The sequence below is a fragment of the Melopsittacus undulatus genome, chromosome 1 (genome assembly GCF_012275295.1).
Source record: "Melopsittacus undulatus isolate bMelUnd1 chromosome 1, bMelUnd1.mat.Z, whole genome shotgun sequence".
NCBI classification, from domain to species: domain Eukaryota; kingdom Metazoa; phylum Chordata; class Aves; order Psittaciformes; family Psittaculidae; genus Melopsittacus; species Melopsittacus undulatus.
In genome coordinates, this window is record NC_047527.1 from 118,741,805 (window position 1) to 118,762,324 (window position 20,520).

The 20,520-nt window shown below is 39.5% G+C and overlaps 1 protein-coding gene across 1 annotated transcript in view; it reads left to right on the forward strand.

Moving 5' to 3' along the window:
• Nucleotides 1-19,365, forward strand: part of CUBN (cubilin) — a 143,557-nt gene extending 124,192 nt beyond the window's left edge. Inside the window, exons 58-67 of the mRNA XM_005152954.2 lie at nt 1,694-1,823; nt 2,886-3,103; nt 12,824-13,029; nt 13,893-14,055; nt 14,501-14,709; nt 15,370-15,517; nt 15,634-15,815; nt 16,859-17,024; nt 18,433-18,668; nt 19,067-19,365. Coding sequence (XP_005153011.2) covers nt 1,694-1,823; nt 2,886-3,103; nt 12,824-13,029; nt 13,893-14,055; nt 14,501-14,709; nt 15,370-15,517; nt 15,634-15,815; nt 16,859-17,024; nt 18,433-18,668; nt 19,067-19,174 — 1,766 coding nt within the window. The 3' untranslated portion in view covers nt 19,175-19,365. The remainder of the gene's footprint in view (nt 1-1,693; nt 1,824-2,885; nt 3,104-12,823; nt 13,030-13,892; nt 14,056-14,500; nt 14,710-15,369; nt 15,518-15,633; nt 15,816-16,858; nt 17,025-18,432; nt 18,669-19,066) is intronic.
• Nucleotides 19,366-20,520: the final 1,155 nt, after the last annotated feature.

Sequence of the window (20,520 nt, forward strand, 5' to 3'; positions counted from 1 at the left end):
CCTAGACATATTTTTATTTTTGATAAATATTTTCACCAAAACATTTTGTCATTCACATGAGATCTCTTTTGTTTTAAAGTGGAAATATGTATTAGAAAAAGAAGGTTCCAACTGAGTTTAGAATTTACATCTGCACTAATAAAAATAACCCAAAAGACTAATTTTCTTTTCAAAACCAATTTTAGTATTTTCTGGGTTTAGCTTGTAGAGACAGTCCTTGGATTTTTGAAAGCATCATTTTCTAACTGCAGAGAAAAGTGTGAGTTCTTAGCTTTGGTATTTTGCTTAATGCATTCCTCATGTTCAAAGCCACAGCAAAAAGCATAAGCCAAATTCTTTATATAAAATGAATGGCCTTATACAGATAAGACAGAGGGAATGGCACCGAGTAATGACAATGTGCAGTTACTCATGGAAAAGGCCTTCATAACACACTCAAGACTGTTGCTGCTATCTGACTTGTGACTTCTGACATTTAAGAAAGATGACTGCAGCCTTATTAGCTTGTTGTTGTATACAAAGCAGATTCTAGCAATTAACATTCTTCTTCCCTCTAGTTGTATTGTTTGCTGAAAACAAAGTGGAAAATGCTTCCCCCTCCTAGAGTAGAATAATACTGATTCTTTATCCTCCCAGCTCCTGTCCTTTATTTGCCTGTGGTCTGGGCCTCTAGCCTTCGTGTGGCTGAGGAGCTGTAGCCAGCAGCACCCTGTATGGGACTCTCTTTGTTAAGGTGGTGGCTTGAGAAATAGCATGTTCTTTAAAGCATGAAAAGCTGTGTATGACTTTGAGCTATTTATCAACAGGACACAGGGAAACGTTTTTTCCTAAGTTAAGACTGTAAAATAAAGGCTGAAGCTAACAATGGTGATTAGAGTTGGGTTCATAATAGTTTTTGTTCCCTCAAGCATTGAAGCTGGAAACAAACATTAGCCACATCCTGGCCTTGTCAGCATCCATGGTGTGAAACCCAGAGAAGCCAAGCAGTCCCTTTAGTTCATGGCTGCAGAGTTTAACTTGCTCCTCAGCCAGGCAGCAAGCATGCTGTCCTCCACTGCTGACAAGTCTCGGCACAAGGTGAGGTGGGGAACAGCCCTGGGGATTAGTGTTACCTGGGGACTCCTCTCTGCCTTTCTGCATAGAGCCAATGCTACAGGAATATTCCAGCCCTGCTGGGAGGTGGAAAGGTGATAAGGAGCTGCATATAGTTATTCCAGAAAATTCAGGAGCGGGCTAAGTGCCAAAATTTCAGAGGTTTCTGTGGGGCCAGGGTTTGGATGAAGGAATGTCTTTGCCACATATCAACCATGTTTCTCATGGCAAGCTAGAACAGGTGCAGAGCTACTCCAGACACACGTCACTCACACTGCTGCATGGCACACCTATACCATCCTGCTGCTCCCTGGTCCTACTGCAGCACACTTTAGATCAGGCTCAGTCTTTCAGCACAGAGCTGTTGTCATTTGGTATAGACTAGTAACAGCCTGTTACTTTGATATTGACTAGTTTTCTACTGCCAAGCGCAACCTGACAGGCATTTTCATGTTTACCAGTGCTAGGCATGGCAGTGAAGACCGCTCCTAATCTGCTAAGGGCTTTTCTTTCCTTATGGTAGAACTCCTGCAAGAAATAAGAAATAGGATCAAACTAGTATTCAGAAACTAATCACTTTTTTTTTTCTGTTTCCCTACAGCTTGTGGTGGCATTTTCAATGGCTCTGTTGGTGTTATCAGCAGTCCAGCCCATTCAGTTCTTGATTATCACAACAACATGAACTGTTCATACTACATCACAGTTGGAAACAACAAAGTAGTGTCCCTCAAGTACGTAATCTAAGTTCAGTTTGTCATCAAGGGGAAAAAGAGGTCTCTTATTCCAACTAAAGAGAGGAATTATAGAATAATAGGGTTGGAAAGGACCTTAAGATCATCCAATTCCAACCCCCCTGCCATGGGCAGGACACCTCACACTAAACCATGTCACCCAAGGCTCTGTCCAACCTGCCCTTGAACACCGCCAGGGATGGAGCATTCACAGCTGCCCTGAGCAACCCATTCCAGTGCCTCACCACCCTAGCATTTCTCTCCTTCCTTTTCCAAGGGGAAAGTGTCACTAAAATGGCAAACAGCTACTGAAGGAATCTTTATTAACCTCAGGCTCTCTTTCATCTTTCTCTGTAACTTGTAATATGCAAAACATCACCAAAATTTTAACTTCCCACTTTGGTTATCAAGAGGATTCAGTCAGTTTTTGAGGAGTTATGAGGCTCCTGTGAGATTATCTAAGAAAAAAAAATTACTCTTTTAGGAGGCTGGTACTCACTTTATAACCCCAGTAAATACCCATCCAGAAAGAGTATACTGTGTGCTGTCCTGCCTAAAAGAAGGAAAAGGCTGCCACAAAGTCTTGCCACTGAGGGAGTAAAAGATGGGTACATTCTTCTGTCACATATATGCTGCTGGTGAGAGAGAGAATTAAGAGAACATTTCCCACCTAAGCAGAAGACCCAGCTGGTCTGCACTCAGCCTGCGTTTTAAATCCCCCTCACGTGCCCAAGGAAATTGCAGCCTGTGCAATTTGCAGAAGTGACGAAGGGTATGTTTGCACAGGGGAGATCTGCTGCTTCACAGAAAGCTGAAGTACACTGACAGTTTGCCTTGCAAATGGCCCCGTGGGTGAGGGTTGCAATTTCCGAGGCTGGTTGACTGGAATGTTTTGCCATGCAGTTAGTAGTTCTGCTTGCTTGTTCCTGAAGAGAAATATTTTGTCTGTGTATGGCTTTGGCTATTGCTATTACTTGGACCTTTCCTCAAACACTACAACCACACATAACACAGGAATAGAAATAAAAATGTGATACCTAAAGCTCCAAATTTATTTTACAGATTCAACAGCTTCCAGCTTGAATTATCTCCCTCTTGCTACAAAGACTATGTGGCTGTATATGATGGCTTAGACACCCATGCTCCTCTCCTCGGGAAATTCTGTGGCTCCACACTGCCTCCGAATATTAAGAGCTCCAGTAATAACTTGTTCCTGGTGTTTAACACAGACTTCTTTGGAGCAGATAGGGGATGGAAAGCATCCTTCAGGGAGACCTTAGGTAAGAATATGATCAGACTCCTAAACCCAAGAATCTGCTGGTAAGTAATTTCCTTTGGTGAGGAGTGGTTATGGTCTCCCTCACTAGGGGTGCTGGAAACAAAAGAATGTTTCTGATTTTGAAAACATTGGCTGAACTAAGACAAATACTAAGCTTTATGGGATCCCTGCATTCCAGCCCTGGTTCTGAACTGATTCCTTTTATTCTTTGCTAACCTTTTCCTGCCTCTCTGAAGGAACAGGCATTTCTTGGGTAACCAAACCTTAGCAGCACCTGAAAGCCCTCTCTTTTGGAGGAAATCTGGCAATACCAGAGAATTCTAATTCTTCTGTAGTCAAAGGCTGGTGGTGTGCTGAAGATGCCTCTTTTCAATCTATCTTTCATTTCCATTTCCTTACAGTTTGCATCACACTTTTAAAAAAGAAAACTGTTATGTTCAGCCAAGATTGGTGCTCCCCTGCAGGCACCACTGTGATTTTGTGGGATCAATCTGATTAGCTGGCTATAACATTGATGGGATCATTTTAAGAAGGCACTGGATGTTTAATGTTTGGATGGACACAAGAGTCATGGGCAAAACTTGACAGTTGCCTTAAAAAAGTTTTAAACCCAGCAGTCTATTTTTAAGATTAAGGTATAAAAAGAGATTTTTACCTTCTTATGTGAATTGTTTAGGGATGATAAGTAGCAAATGATTATTACATGTAAATTGATTTCATTTCACCACTACAAGTTTCCTGTGTAATTAACTCAATGTTTTTGTGATCTAGAAAGAAGTAATTGCCCCATGTACAAAGCTGGCACTCACACAGTTAGGAATGAAAGGCTTTTGTGGCAGAACAAACATAGTCTTCTGCTGAGTCATTGAATCCCCTCCCAACCCCTGGCCAGCCACTTTCTCATTTGATACAGTCTGAGAAAGTATTTACAGATAAAGAAAATAACTGGTTCTACAGGCTTTGCCAGGAAAAATATTCCCACAGAACCTCGTGGTCATTACTATTATTAACTCTTCCTTTGCTTCACTCTAATTAATTGCTACAAGAATACTCAAGACCACTCTTGTGGACTGTTATTTCAGGTAACATAATGTTGCTTCACACGTTGCTGTCTTTTAACCCTTAGGTATCAGTTATCAGAGATTCCGTGCAGCCTAAGTTCCTATTTCCAGGGTGAGATCACCAGGAACTCCCCAAGCTCTTGCTTTTCCTGTTGGCATATAGTCAATTTTTTTTTAGCCACTGACTTTGGGGTTTACTTGCGTGACTTGTCAAAGATTCTGCTTAAGCACACAACAAAACAAAAGCCAAGCTTGTCAAGTCAGAACTGTGCCTGACAATTTCCTAGAGTGAGGAGAAGCCTTTTATGAAGAAACTTCGACATCTATTAGGCTCAGTTTTGGAGGGTCATTTCTGCAGGCTCACAAGGAAAGGGAGGCTGTGGTGTTGCATGAGTTCACTCAGGAGCAATGGAGTTGCAAGTTGGAAAAGATGGTCATGTGGACATGTGGGTTATGTGCTGAAGAGGCCATGGTGGCAAGATGAATGATCATAGAATCATAGAATGGTTTAGGCTGGAAAAGACCTTTAATATCATAGAGTCCAAACATTAACCTAATAGTAGGTCTTCTTTCTTCACTGTAGGAAGCGAACCACATTGACTAAACCACACAGCCACTAGGAAGGACCCTGACAGTCCTATACTGGTACAGAGTGGCCAAAAAGCAGAAAAATATATTATAAAAGGAAACCATGAGTCATAGTCTTACAAATGTTTCCAGTTTGACTTGTCTAAAAAACTGAGCCAGGAAAATCTGTGACACATCTTTGTACTATGAGGTTGGAGGTTCTGCTTCAAATGAAAGAGAATAAAACCATGAAGATCTAAAAGACTGTTATTGTAAATGGTACTTTAGAGAAGCTCCCTCCTGTCTGTCAAGAGATAAAACCCATGTGGTTTTACAGGGTACAAATATAATCAGAGGACAATTAATAATAATAAATCTCTTGGATAAGGAAGATGGTATCTGTAGATGAACAAGAGGCCCCATTCTCTGTTGGATGACAGTGAGTGTATTATTCTGTAGTTCCCCTAGGGAAGCACAACTGGATAATGTAATTATTGCCCTCTGTTTAATGTTGTGAGTGACCCTGATGATGTATTGGAAAGAAGCGAGGAGAAACAGTACTCTCATGTGTAGCAAAATAAGCTATTTCCTTTCCTCACAAGCTTTTCCAGTTTCTTTCCTGATCAGGCTTCTCTCAGGGGTACTGACAAAATCCAAGGTTAGCCATTCTTTCTCTTGTGAATTTTATTAGTAGGAAGTATGTCTGATAACCATCGTAGTGGGAGGATAGAGAAGCATAGCAAGACTGACAGTAACCAGGCATTCAAAGAGATAAACCCAGAAATTTCTGTAGAAAAACATGCTGTTTTAATTAAAACAAGTTGTTTGCATCCCTGATCCTGCACCCACTAATGTATTCACGGTCCCCCGCAGTCAGAAAAAGGAGTATGAAATTGTATGGATAGTACAGCAACATCTCACCTTTATTTTTTTAAATGTCTTTTCTTTCTCCTTTCCACAGCAAGCATATGCTCCTCTAGGCAATCAATAAAAGGATGAGAAGAGATAAATCAATATCAGCTTAAGGCATCTGGTTACATGAGATGTCTCTGTGAAGGAAGGAAAGCTAAGATTTCCCCCCAAAGGATGAGATCTGCATGTACCGAGCTTGTGACTCAGACAAAGATCTCCTGATTATCTCTCCAGTTCTAAGGGGAGACCTGAGCTTTACAGCTGACCCTGGCCAGTAGGGATAGAGTCTGCACATACCTCTGCCATCCCTGCTGCGATAGCAGCGACTTTGGTGATGAAAGGAACTTCTGCCTATTCCCATGAGGCAGTGGGGTGACCCTCTCACCCCAGTTTGTGATGCCTCTGAGGCTTACAATACAAAGACTGAGAAGACATATATGGGTTTGGTGTGTTTTCATGTTTTTAAAGAGTTAGCAATGCCTGTCGGGAGAAGTAGCTGTGACCTTATTAACAGCACATCATTTCTCCTTGGCAGCTCTCTGTGCTCATGTACACAGTTCTGCTGTCTCAGTAATGAAATACATACCACATCCTAAACCATTGGAGAAAGATGTAGTTTTCTGAAATGCAGGTCTGCTCGCTGAGGCTGTCTAAGGAATCCATATGAATTTACAAGAAGCAAAATGTTACACATGGTTAAATAAATAGGTTGAGTCAGAAAGCTCTTCCTGAGCTTTTTTCGCACAATACAGGCAAAACTGAAACAGCTGGGACGGTGGGAAAGGTGTGGTGGAGAGGGGTAGGAAGGCTGCCTGCTTTTCCTCTACAGCCCTAAATCCTGCTTGACTTCAAGCTGCAGCCAGCTCTTTCCCCTCCCTTTTTTATACTATCTCTTCTCAGCATGCAGAAGAACTTACATGCCTTGTGAAAGAGCAGTATGGTGTACTGAATTAATATCATCCCTTGTTTGCATTACCTTGGGGCTTATGAGTTCATGGACTATGATTCCACTGGGCTAGGCACTGCACAGGCAGACTAAAACAATCTGCTGTCACAAAGAGATTATGAGTTAAACACAAGATGAGGAAAAACAGATGGATATAGACAGGCAAGAAGAATAGGGTGGCAACAATGAGAAAACTAGTATTCTAGGCAGAAGAAATGTCTCCAAAACCTTTGGCAACCATTAGGCTGTTGGAATGTGAAGTCATTAAAACACCCTGTCCTCTGCATTGTCCTCAGTTTTCCCAGTTTTATCATCAAGGATCCCTCTCTCCTTTTTATTCAAATAAGCATTTCTATTGAATGAATTTTAATCATTTTACATAGGGAAAACACCATAAGTAAGTATAGTTTACAAGAAAAGCAGTTGGAAAAAAAGAATCTTCTCTGATATACTAGAAAAAATGCAATAGGTAATTCATATAAATAATCTAGTAGGCCTATCATAGTAATAGCTGATAGTATATATGCTTTTCTTCCTGAAAAAAATGATCTGTAACTTACTTGATAAATCATCTAGAGGTATCTGCCTGCCCTTATTCTATTAGCTGTGTATTGAATTACTTATTTCCTGTTTGGAATACAATACAGCAAGTGCCTATCACTAGTGGGTTATGCTCTCCCCTAATGAAATTAAAGTGTACTTTTAAAAAATTGATCCAGTAGAATTTTCATGGCATTTTTATGCTATTTTATTTTATCAACAACAACAAAAAAAATGCTTAATATAGTTCTAAGTTCAGTTCTGCTCTGCAAACTGAAAGCTTGGCTCATTCTGTCTTCAGCTTCTAGCTGCAGATTTTCAGCTGTCCTCAGCAAGCACAGCTGCTTTGGAGGTCTTTTGGTTTGTTCAGAATTGCTGAAAAGAAAACCCAGTTCTGAATTGGCAATATAAGGTAAAACACTGGTTTGGTTATTCTGTTTCATAGGTCATGTTTAGGTGTTCTACTGTGAGTCATTTCTAGATTCTTACACCACCAGGAATAATTCATTGCACTGATTTATGAACATGACATTAGCACCTGCTGTAAGTGGCACCAGGCACCTGCAATGACAACAGCAATTACGGCCCATTAGGTGGAAAAGGATTCAGCACAGCTGAATCTCAGGTTTCCCGCAATCTTTTCTCCTTCCAACAAAATAAGTGTTTGAAGAATGTGTCCTCAGCTGTTGCATGTGAGTGTTGTTGCATCTTCTTGTGCCTTTGGAAAAGTAGCAGTGCCTGGCAGAGATTTCACATCCCATTGCGACCAGTTTCCAGGGGCATTATCTCAAGATATCAAGACTTAGAACCTGGTGCTGCAGAGGCAAATCTGAGAAGCAAATTGCCTCAAAGTCATAAGTCTTCTTGCAAAACTTTCTTTGGGCTTTTGGTTCACACAGCTTTTTACAAAATACATTACACATTAATATTACACATTTCAAGATTCATTGCATTGTCATGGCTTAACTATGTATAGCCTAATCTATTAAAATAATTGATGAATTTTGGCTAATAATATCTTTATTATCTTTTCTTATTATAGTCTATGAAAATAAGAACATCCATAAGAAGCTCAGAATACATACTAATAAGTCACAATTCCTGGACTGTTTCTAAATATATTTTGGGGTTCAAATGTAAAAATATGCATCAGCTTGAAATCTGACTAAATTTAGAAAGCACTTGCAGTGTCAAAATACATTTCTTCAATATGTCTGAAAAGAATACAACAGTTGAGCTAATGGATAGTCTACAAATGGCTCTCAGAAATGTCAGTTATTTAATGTCTGTGACATTTCTTCTCCCACAGCAGAATAAATAGAAGTGAGTTGCATACTCAGACTAGACAGACAAGAAGAGAGGTACACATTTAAGTCAGACATTTCTGACAGATTTGATAAAATGAGGTGAAAATTATTTTCAGACACTGATTAAATATAACTGTAGTGATTAAATGGTTAAAAGGTGATAGGATATTCAGATTAAAGGCACTTTACACAGATGTGGGTGAACTCTGCTGGTATAATTTGTCTTAGCTTGACTGAAGTCAATGATTTCTTTAGCTAAGTATCTGTATTCTGGTGTGTACAAACAAAGGGTGAGGAGAAGTTTCTGTTTCATATCACAGAGAGATCTGCAAACGCCTGGGCGGCTGTGATGCCAACAAGTACATTAATGCACTATTTGAATGAGCCCAGACTGCACGCCTGCCAGTGGTCACCCAGACAAGCACCGAGGAGATAGATAGGAAGGTACATACATTAGCGTTTTGCAGTAGGGCAGGCTTTGCACAGAGCAGGTCTCAACAGTTATATCTGGGATCAGCCAATGGTCTGAAAACTTAAGAATACGAACTTTGTCTTACTGCATTTGTGAAATCCTGCTAAATCAGGGCACTGGGGCTTCACAATTCTAAATGTCACTGCTGGTACCACTGCCAGGCCACCAATCCAGTCAAAAAAAACTTTCTGCATAAAGGCGAGGCTAAGAACTAAGAAGAGTCCTGTGCTTTCCAAAGGCTGTTCCTGAAATGTTGCAGGCACTGCGGTCAGGCTGGCACTGCTGTCAGCGTCCTGCTACCCAAAGTCACAATGTCTGTACAATGATTGCCAAACATGGGAACAGCTCAGTTCAGCTTGCAAAGATTTACCAACCTTCAGTATCAGCCGTGAGACAAAGCATATAACAGTACAATTTTTCTCTCCAGCCCCTTGTCTTTCTCAGCCTTACTGTTTGAAACCATGAAACAAAGGAACTATGAGCTAATTATTGCAGACACAACTCTGCACTGGAAATAAGGCCCATCAGGAAAGAAGACTTAATCTTGGCAGAGTTAATCTTTGCTTATTCTGATTTTCAGTTCAGACCACAGGGAAGCCTAGACTTACCAGGGATTGGTATAGGTGAGACCAAATGTGACTCAGAAATCTAGGAGAGGATTTTTATTACTCTTCTAACAGAATTAGAACTTTGCTGCCTTCTAGTAGTTGCTCATTTAGTAAGAAGTGAAAGGTGGCAAAATGAGTTGGTTGTGTTTTGAAATGTCATTGGTTTAATTGTTTCTGCTAGATTTAAAACTACTCAGTAGGTTCCCTTTCATTGCATCCATACCTGTGTAAATGAACCTTACCGTTGGCTGTGTTTCAAAAGCAGGCAGCTTCACAGATTCATCTTCATTCCCTATCTAGAGAATGTAACTTAACAGAGAAACATGTGCTTGGTCTCTGCTGTAATTAATTTTATTTGCCATAGGGAACCTTCAAGTCCTTCTTTTCTGAATGGTCCTTCAGCCTTTTAGTTTTGTTAATGCTTCCCACCAAAAGCAATTAGTGATGACAGTGTATGCCCTAGTTCTTCTGATAATTTGTGTTCTCTGGCAAGCTGTTTATAGGGAGGACAAGATTGCAATCTGATTTATAATGACCTTATGGTTTTCCTTTTAAATAAGAAAGCAGAGACTGAAACAACACAGTCAGCCATGTAGTCAGTCCATCTGCCCCCACACAAATTGTTCTACGAGGTACATTTCTCATTATTTTTACAAAGTTTAGCCTTTAATATCTAAACCCCTGTTCTACCGATTAATAGACTTGTCAGTCCCAGATCTGGCTTAAACTTTAGCTACAATTTCTTTGGCTGTGTTAGCCAGCAATGAGTATCATTCTACTAATGATCACCAGCAGGCTGGATGGCTACTCTTTGGCCTTCTATTCAGAAGTGGTTCTGATTTTTCAAACAGTGAGTTTGTCCTGGCTACAATGCAATGCAATAGTGTTTCTCTTCGCGTGAGTTCCCTCCTATTAAGCAGTTGATCCTTCATTTACTTCTGGGTGTTCCCTCGACCTACACAGCTTCATTATTCTGTAACTTCTAGTGGCTGCAATCGGACGAAGCATTGATCAGTACTAAAAAGCACCATGATGGATAGATTTTTCAACAAGGGCTGCTCTTTATTTGGCTCTACTTTATATCTGGTTGGCTTCCAGTCTAGCCGATAATGATAATGTACTGTCCTGCAAGCATTTGACTCAGTCGTGGCTGAGCAGGCTAGGCTAGGCATTGTGAAAGCTAATGATGAAACTTCATTTTTATTAACTGCAAATCATACTTTTAGTTATTTACCTCCATTTAGATGTTATTAATGGCTCTACTAGCTAGAATTAGTTTTCTGATAATGAGGATTTGGCCTGTTTCTCTCTCTGTCAGGTCCATTTTATGTGCTGTACAAACGTATCTTTTCCACAAATGTATTTTTTGTTATCTGGGCTGTCTTTACAGCTGCACAGCTGGCACTGAAGTGCACCATTGCAAAGGTCCAGATATTTGATATCCAAAAGAGCACTGACAGCCTTGCTGTTGCATGGCTGTGTGGCCATTCCCTACATCCTGTTGCAGTGGTCTGATTGGTATCTCTGCAGCTCTAACCCAGAAAAGGATGAAGGGAAGCTTTGTAAGTTGTCTGATCCATGTATCACCCTGGGCTCAGTATTGCAAAGCTGGAAGGTTTGACTATGATCTATGCCTCATGATTATATGCTTAATGTTATGTTTAGTAGACAGTGTCCAGAATGCTGAGCAGGAAGCGGCTCCAGCAAGATTGTTCCAGGAGGACTGAATAAATCATGCAGAAGGGTGAAAAATAAGGCTTAGGCACCCTCCTGTCTGACATTTTCCTCCTTCCTAGACTATTTGTAAGAACGTTATTTATTGCTTCCATTTCTCCCACTGCTCTCGGCTTCTGCGGTGGCATTGGAATGAACAGTAACTTCATTAACAGCCTGCAATTGGACTTGAATCTATTAATTCCTGACTTTTTCACTTTGTAATAAGTTTCTTCTGATCATTTTTAGCTATAGCAAAAGCTTAAATCTCATGTTATTAAGGTTATGGTGTTAAGCAAACTTCTCTGCAGGGTGGGGTTTTTCCGGCTTTGGTTAGTACAGCAGGACAGCATTCAGCCTTAGTCACTCCGGTTTAACCATTACAGTCTTGCAAGACGGGGCTCTTTCTGCTGCAATCCTGACACTTGTATGCTGATTTTTCACCACAGTGATCTTTCGTAATACTGCAGCTCAAGTAGGGCACAGTTTTATATGACTGGACATGTGTCAGTGTGTCAAGGTTAAGCCACTGTATGTCCACCAGACAAGCATATTTCACACCTGCAGATGAAACTCTGAAACACCACTCATGTTGCTGTAGCTTTGTTTCTTACCGAATTCTCTTAAAAGGATTTGCTGTGGGAGACAACAGGCTGGTTGCAGTTACTGCTTTGCTCTGTGCAGTTTACAAAAGCTCCTTCTCAGACTCAAAAACAAGAGGATGAACTACACTTTATTTGAATTCCTGAGTTAAATAACTGGGTAGGAGACCCCCCAGAGACTGGAAGGAAGTAAATAAATTGAACAGATTTATTAGCTCAGTCCAGCCTCTGGAAATCAAACTACTGATGAAAAAGTAAAATAAATAAATAAATAAACGCCTCCCTTCAGATAGTCTGTATTTTTTGCTTGTTTGTGATTAGCTGCAATAAAAGGGTTCTGATCTTCTAATAACTGCTTTTCTTTCAATGTGACTGAAAACATTATAGGGTTCAAATTTTCACGGCGACTAAGTCCAGGACTTGGCTCTGTCTGTGGGATCCAAATGAAAAGCATGCTGCTTTTCATTGGAGTTTTAAGTTCTCACTAAGCAAAACGCTTCCAGAAGTAGGTCACTTTTAGCTAGATTCATGAATATGAGTCTTGGTCCCAGCGTGGGGCTGCCAAATTTAATCCTCCCCGAATGAAGTTGTATTGCCAAAATAAGCAACTTCAGTTTTAACGCATCTTCGAAGTCAACAACCCAGTGCCCCCTACTGTCCAAATATTTGTACTAGCAGGTAAGAATTGCATTAAAAGGTCTTTTAACCACTATTCTTCGATTTAATTTCTGCCTTCTGTCTCCAGACAATCCCTTTTAAGATTCATATTCAACAGAAAACGTTAGCCTTTCTTAATTCACTCTACCCAGTCTAATTGTGATTTGTATCAATCTAACACATTGCACTGAAAGCCTTTTAATCCTTCAGATAGTCCTTGTGAGACAGGACACTAAATTCTGTACCACTGAAAAAAGTTGCTGGCTTGACATTAAAGAGTTGAAGATTAAATAAATGCCAGGAATTGCTTTTAAAAAGGTTCTGCTTCTTCAACAGGACCTCAGAATGGCTGTGGTGGTTACTTGACGAATTCATCTTATAGCTTTGGCTCTCCAGTCTCCAATGTGACCAGAAGATACGAGAGAAATCTGGACTGTGTCTGGATCATAACTGCACCTGCAAACAAACTGATCAACCTCACCTTCAATTCATTCGTGCTCGAAGCACGATCTGGTCAGACTTGCCGATATGATTATGTCCAAGTAAGACAGCTGTACACTTTAACAACAAAATATGAGTGCAATACAATCCATTACACCCTCAGTGGGGCTAAAACTTAATTCATATTAAATGGTCTTATGAAAAAATTAAATTGCTTAATATAATCAATTGTCTGCTGTGGGGCTATATTACTATTCCAGATGACATCTTGTCTTTTTGGAAACCAGTAAGGGTTTTAAAACTGTTATGGGGATACACTTCTGGTCTTAGCTTGTCTACATAAATTACCATTTATTTTACAGAACAGAAACAAAACTCAAGCACTTTGAAATTAAACTTGCAGATTAATTAACATACACAACTGCTTGAAAGGATTTTAATTTATAAAATGTATTAAATTTTTAATAAATATATCTTGATGCTCAATGCTCACCTGCAAAAGCTATTTTGTTGGAGCAAAATGCAAACTGCAAAATGTAGGATAACAGAATGCTGCTAAACAAGATTCACCAAGGAGTGTTCTAAGATCCCACTGAGCTCAGTGAAATCAGAAATTATTTCTACAGTTTGGTGAATAAAATCCACTTTTCTTCTTGAAAAGTGCTTTGAGATTACATATAAAAAAGAGATCTGAATGACAAATTAAAATAGAATAATTTTTTGGTAGAGTTGCTGAGACAGGATCAGAATATTCCATAATGAGATTTACACTGTCCAATAGGATTAGTTAATATAGCAATGAATAATTATAGACATCAAGAACATCCTGTTAAAGCACAAGAGCATATACTGTGCTTTTAAGTAAAAGGAATTGTAATGTCTGGAGGGGTCAGAGAATTTAATTTCTATTTATTTGTTTGTTGTGCCTAAACTATTAGTGGTTTACATACTTCTCTGCTTTCAGCTTTATGATGGAGATAATCAAAATGCCAATTTAGTTGGCACATTCTGCGGATCTACAGTGCCAGCTCCTTTTCTTTCTACCCGTAATTCCCTGACTGTGAAATTTTGCACAGACAATTCTGTGGAAAGGGAGGGTTTCAATGCTACCTACACCACAGTGGATCGTAAGTTCACATATATATATGCATGCATATAAATTGTTGTGTCTCTTTTATGGAAATAGGTATTTAAATAAGAAATCATGAAAATTTATTCTAGATGTATGGCTCAGGAAGGAGCAAAGACAGTCTTTATCACAGCATATATAAGCACTGCTAGATCCTGGTGCAATTCTCCTTGGTCTTGGCTGATTGCAGGGTGGCTGTCAGTCTGGAGTGCAAACTAGGAACAGTCACAGATTGTTAAGACATCGATATGATAGGGAACAAACATTTATCTTACATTTATGACATACATTGACACAGTATTAACATGTGTTTTACTTTTTTCTTCCAGAGACTCACAGGTAAATACAAAAGTATATTGTCCAGTGTGGTTTTACTCAATAAATATTCTTTCCCAGTGGGAAAGGTTTTCACTTTATGATGCATTTATCACTGTTTTACACAGGACTGTGTGGAGGAATATATAATGCAACTTCTACATCCCTGACTGCAACATCTCCTAACTTCCCAAATGAATATCCACCATTTACTCTCTGTACCTGGGTCATTGATGCACCTCCGCAACAGCAAGTCAGGGTGGTGGTAGAGGCCTTCAACCTCCATTCCAGCCAGGACTGCTCTCAGAACTACCTAGAGCTCCAGGATTCCCCAACAGTAAGGAATCTAAAGAAAATACCATTCCCCATTCATATTCAGCTCCCTTCACTCTTTGTACAGAGAGGAGGAACCAATCATTTGGTAACAGACTAACTGATGATTCTATGTGAGGGCACATCCAAAGCATTATGCACTCTGCCCCACTTAAGGTGTGTTAACTGATACACAGACCTCACAGAAGCACACTATATACATATTCAATTAGACCTGGTAAGTGTTAAGACAATTTTTCACAGTAGTACCAACAGGGCTGCCAGACATAAGACCCAGAAAATACTGCCCAACAGCAAGTTTTCATAGTTTAATTGTACTTTTTCTCACTCAAGAACCATAATAAAAATGAATATTCATGCCTAGAACAGTGCTTGTTAAAAGCACTAGAAAACCCCCTACCTGTTTATGTCCCTTGCGTTATATTATTCTAAACCTTCTTTCACTGTTTCATATTTTGGCATGAAAATACCTGTACATTTGATTTGTTTCTCATCATAATTGAACACAAAATATTGAGACGTTATTAAGTGATGTCCATGAGAGCGTTAAAATGTGATTCCATAACTGGTGTAGAAAGTATTAAGAGATTTTTTTACCTCAAGTTCAGGAAATAGAAAACCGAATTCTACCATTAAGTAACTTGTAACATGTATTGAATTCCAGCACAGCCAAGGATCAGTACATAGATTTTGTGGCACTGAAACCTTTCCAGTCCCTGAATTTTATTCTTATGATCGCACTGCCATTGTGACTTTCAAATCAGATGAATATATGACCAATAATGGAGTCAGATTTACCTATCAAGCTACAGGTAAGCTTGAAGAAATGTCTAAAAAATCTACCTACCATACTTTTTGTTTATTTCATACAGTGAAAAGCAATAAAGAGATCTGAAATGCTTACATGTTTCCGGTTTTCTGTCTCAAGGTTGCAGCAGAGAATATAACCAACCATTTGGTTACCTAAAGAGCCCTGGCTGGCCTGGTCATCACCCCAATAATATGGACTGTTCCATCATTCTACGAGCTCCCCTGAATCACACCATTTCTCTCTTTTTCCATGCTTTCAATTTGGAAGACAGCACCCAGTGTTCACATGATTTCCTAGAGGTATCAAGCAAGTATATATATTTTGTGGGCCTGGGTCAAAAACTGTTGACTTCAAAGGATATTAATAAACTTGGATCAAGCTTGAGATGAACTGACATTAGGGACTAATTTATTGCTACTGTTTTATGGGTAACAGAGTAACTGATCAGATTACTCAGATGTTACACTAAAAGGTTAAACTAAGTCCAAAACCAGTAAGTAAATAATTTCATTATCAGCTAACTCAACTTTACCTAGCTCTTCTCAATGTTACACAGTTAATAGAGCAAGCCAGGACAGTTTTCATCTGATACTAACATCTGTGCATGAATAGAATGCCATAAATCTGAGTGCCTTCATTCCAGCACTAGATACCATCTGCTTGATATTTTTCTTATAAAGATTTTTTTTTCAAAAAAAGCGCATTTTTTTCTTTAAAAAAAGGAGCTCGAATAAGAAGTGACTGTCTTTTCATGCTTGTTAAAGGTTGTTGTTGAAAGTTTCCCTATTCACTGGTCAGATGACAAAAATCAGATGTCTGTGGCAGAATCATTATTTAGTTCTCCTTTCATATCCCCTTTACTGTCTCAAGAAATAGATCTGAGCACCAGCATTATTGGAGCTCAGGAAAAAATCAGATTAAATCTGAACTATGTAATATGATCTGTGTCTTAATGTGAGTGGCCTGTACATCTTTTCATCTGCAATATTAAAATTTCTTATGAAAAATAAAACATGAGCTTGAATTGCAAAAACACATCTTAGCTACTAGTCAAGTAATTTTTTTCAGTCAGGACATGTACCACACCATAAAATTTAGCTGCCTGTTTCTGATGATACTTGTTCTATGCAATTATGTACTAAACTCAGGCTGGTTACTGGTCTCTTTTTCCTTCTCTTCAAGAATATATAGTAGGAAAAATAACGGTATTGAAATGCTAATTATAGTATGCATGCAAGTCACTACATAGTTAGTTTGTGCTGTGTGTGTCACTGCATAATTGTACTGGTGTATAACTGGCACAGGGATTTAATGTTGACAATGTCTTTTGTGTCCATTGAAGGTCAGAAATGGGAGTGATGTGCAATCACCACTACTTGGCAGGTTCTGTGGAAATACTGTGCCCAGTCCCATCTTCCCAAAAAATCATGTTGTTTACCTTCGTTTCAAGAGTGATTTTTCAGGGGCTCATGATGGATATGAAATTACTTGGACTTCATCATCAAGTGGTAAGACTGTAATTATAAAGTAATTCCACATAGAGGGAAAATATATGAACGTAGAATTAGACCCTTCCTTGTCAACACTTCAGGCCTTCCCAAGCATCCATAGCCCAACCTATTCAGTCACTGGAGAAAGGGAGATGTTCCCCAAGACCATCTTGGGTAGGGCGAGATCCATTTTATGGGATGGAAGCAATTCCCTCTATATAATGTCGACTATAGTAACCCCAGAGCAGGTTGTCCACTTAAGATGAAGTCCTACTTCTTTCACTGGGAGGTCAGCTAATATCAGAAACATCTGTCTTGGGATCCACAGAGCAATGGTGGTCGTGACTCAGCCTACTGCATTAATAGTTCCGTAATGTGTCCTAGGATTTAGGCACTACTAAGCCTGAAGGGGGCTGAAATTTGCTCCAAGAAAACAACCTAACTATAATGCTGTGTAGTGACTATATCATAGACACATTCATAAATGGCTTACAAAATGGCAGTGAATAGTATAGGACTATTATAACTAAGGGCTCAGCATTCAAAATGGCTTCTGTATGAGGTATGCTGAGACTTTCAATCTGGTTAAGAAACTACTGAGGTCTACAAAACTGAGTGGTACTGGATAATAAATAGTGATCAGCTATTCACTGACATTTCCCACAGAAGAACCAGAGGCCATCACATAAAGCCAGGTGGTGGTAGGTTCAAAGCAAACCAAACAAACCAGTCCTTCACACAGCACGCAGTTAAGCTGTGGAGCTCCTTCCCATAGGGTGCTACAGATTCATAGGGATTCAGAGACTACCTGAACAAGTTCATGGAAGACATCAGATAAACATTATTTAATACAAAGATGCCATGTCTGGGAACTGTGAGCTGAGAAATGTTGAAAACTGAGAGTAATCTGAGGCATGATCTGCACATGCCTATTCTTACTCTAAAAACCTGCATTTCTCCCAAAGCATCTGCTTCTGCCCACTCTTGGAGACTGAATTTTGATATAAATGGCCTTTAGGTTACTTAGTATTTTCTCCGAGTTGTTCTCTGTATTTTTTTATCAGATGAGGATTCATTACTTTTTCATTCTGAAGAACAGACAATTTGTTTCTAGTGAAGTAGCTGGGAAATTAACTGACCAAGGCACAGACTTTAGACTTCGGTTCCTGTTTCAAACAGTTTTGGGAGTTTTAATTTTTAATATCCAGTGATGGTCTAATGCCCATTGCATATTCTTCTCAGGCTTCTGAAGCCAGAGCCTCTGTTTAGTCTCTTATTGGAATAACTGCTGTTATCCACATTGGTTGTTCCAGCTCCCAGTGTCTCTCTTTTTCAGTGCTACTATTAATACTGTACTAATGTACTACATCGTGTAGTTCCTTGTGAAACTAAGCCTTCCAGGCTAATTATCAGTGTCTGTTTCCAGGATGTGGAGGAACATTATACGGCAGAACTGGCTCATTTGCTAGTCCCAGCTATCCGGCAACTTACCGCAACAACACTGACTGTGAGTGGTCCATTACTGCACCCAAGGGACGAATTGTCACAGTGAACTTTGATTTCATCAGCATCGATGACCCAGGGGATTGCAGTAGCAACTACCTGATTCTTTACAACGGGCCAGATGCCAGCTATCCCTCAGCTGGACCATACTGTGGGATGGTATGTATTGCCTACTGTCTGTGACCCTGTAAGTGGTTAAAATGAATCTTTACTCTTTCAGATTCAAGACTGTTTCGCCAATACTGGCATGAATTCCCTATGGGTAAATGTAAGTGAAGGGGTAAGGCATGTAGAAGCTTTCTATTGCAGACCTTACAGTGACATCTAGTGGGATGCATCAAGCTATTTTGCTCTGTATTTAGTTGTATTTGTGATTTAAATATTTGTGGTACCCTGAGAGAGAAATGGTACAGCAGTATCTAGCACAGACTTGAGAGACTTGAGGTTAGTTCCAAGCCGTGATCCAATTTGTGCCTCAGTTTTAACTCTCTGACTAGGTTTTCCAAAGGATCTTGATGTTCAATACAGCTTTTCATTTTCCTTGTCTTTACTTTTAGGATACAAACATTGCTCCATTTACTGCTACATCTCATCAAGTCAGCGTAAAATTTCATGCTGAATATGTGACTTTACCATCAGGATTCCAGTTAAGCTGGACAAGCTAGAACACTGTTTATGAAAAATGTATTACCATTCCTTGATATACTGAAGAGACTTTAGATGACAAAGTAAGTTTGAAATCCAGTTATGATAACTGCAGCTGAAGTAAGGCCTTTTCAAAATTACTCTTACTGTAGCTGTTATGAATTTAGAGTTCTGTCAAAAAAAGTCATCTCCCATTGTACAGAAATTAAACGCTGATCTACCCAACTGGGAACATGAGGCTTTGCTACTTTTTGAAATACATTTTTCTTTATGTTTTTTCCACATAATTTCAAAGTTTTACATTTAATGCTATGAAAAGTGAATTAGGCAGGATAAAATTTAAACACAAAATATTTAACATGAAGTTGTCTTTTGACTAGTTCTACAGAGTTATATGATTTTGTTCCGTGTCTTTGGAAATCTTAGCAAGAGTTTTATTAAAATTAGAATAGAATTAGAAAATGCTAAAAGATGGCCCCTGTCCTACAAGCACTTATACACATAACTTTGCTGAAGAACTTCCAGTAGAATATATAGTTAGACATTTTCAGACTAGTATCCCAGAAAACTTTTGATGAGAGACCACACCAAACTGAGTTCATATCTGCAATCCAGGCATGATTCACTCTTTGTCCATACAGTTTATTAAAAACCCCATAAAGGGGACAGCAAGCAGTAATGAAAACAAACATCTGAACTGCCTGGAGATAAAGCTACTCTGAAGATAGTAGATGAAGATGTGAGGCACTGCAAGTGCAATCAAGCATGGCTTCAGCTGTTTTCCTGCAAATATCAGTAGGACTTTGTTTCTTCCTTGTGGATGGCTGCATCACAAGGCTTTGTGATGTCTGTTTTGGTTTTGACTTTCCTCTGAATAACCATGGATTTCGGGCAGGGCAGAAAATCCTCTCAAGATGTGGGTGATGTCTCTTGCTGCTAGTTGCTGGTCAAGGAAGCACCTGATTTTAGGCAAGAATCACACTGGCAAGAATGCTCTTATTTTCCACATTTCACCAGCCTGGAGCATAGGTCAGCTGGAAGGCACAGGTGAAAGAGAAGGGCATGTCTCCCCAAATGAAAGAGAAGGGGATGTCTCCCCATACAGCTCCCTGCCACTGTAGGTGGTGCTTTGCGGTATGTTCATCTCCCTTGTTAAAAGTGGATTTTGCCCTGACAGACAACAGGTTCTCAGGTTAAACCTTGGCCTGATCAGAAGTATGCAGAGCATAAACTGACAAAAAAGGAAACCTATATGGTGTTTCAATGAATGAAGTTCATTAATGGCTTTGTGAGACTGGTTTCAGCCATGTGTCAGAGTTGATGGACGCAAAGGTGAGTCTCCCCAGGACAACCCCATGCCCGTGCT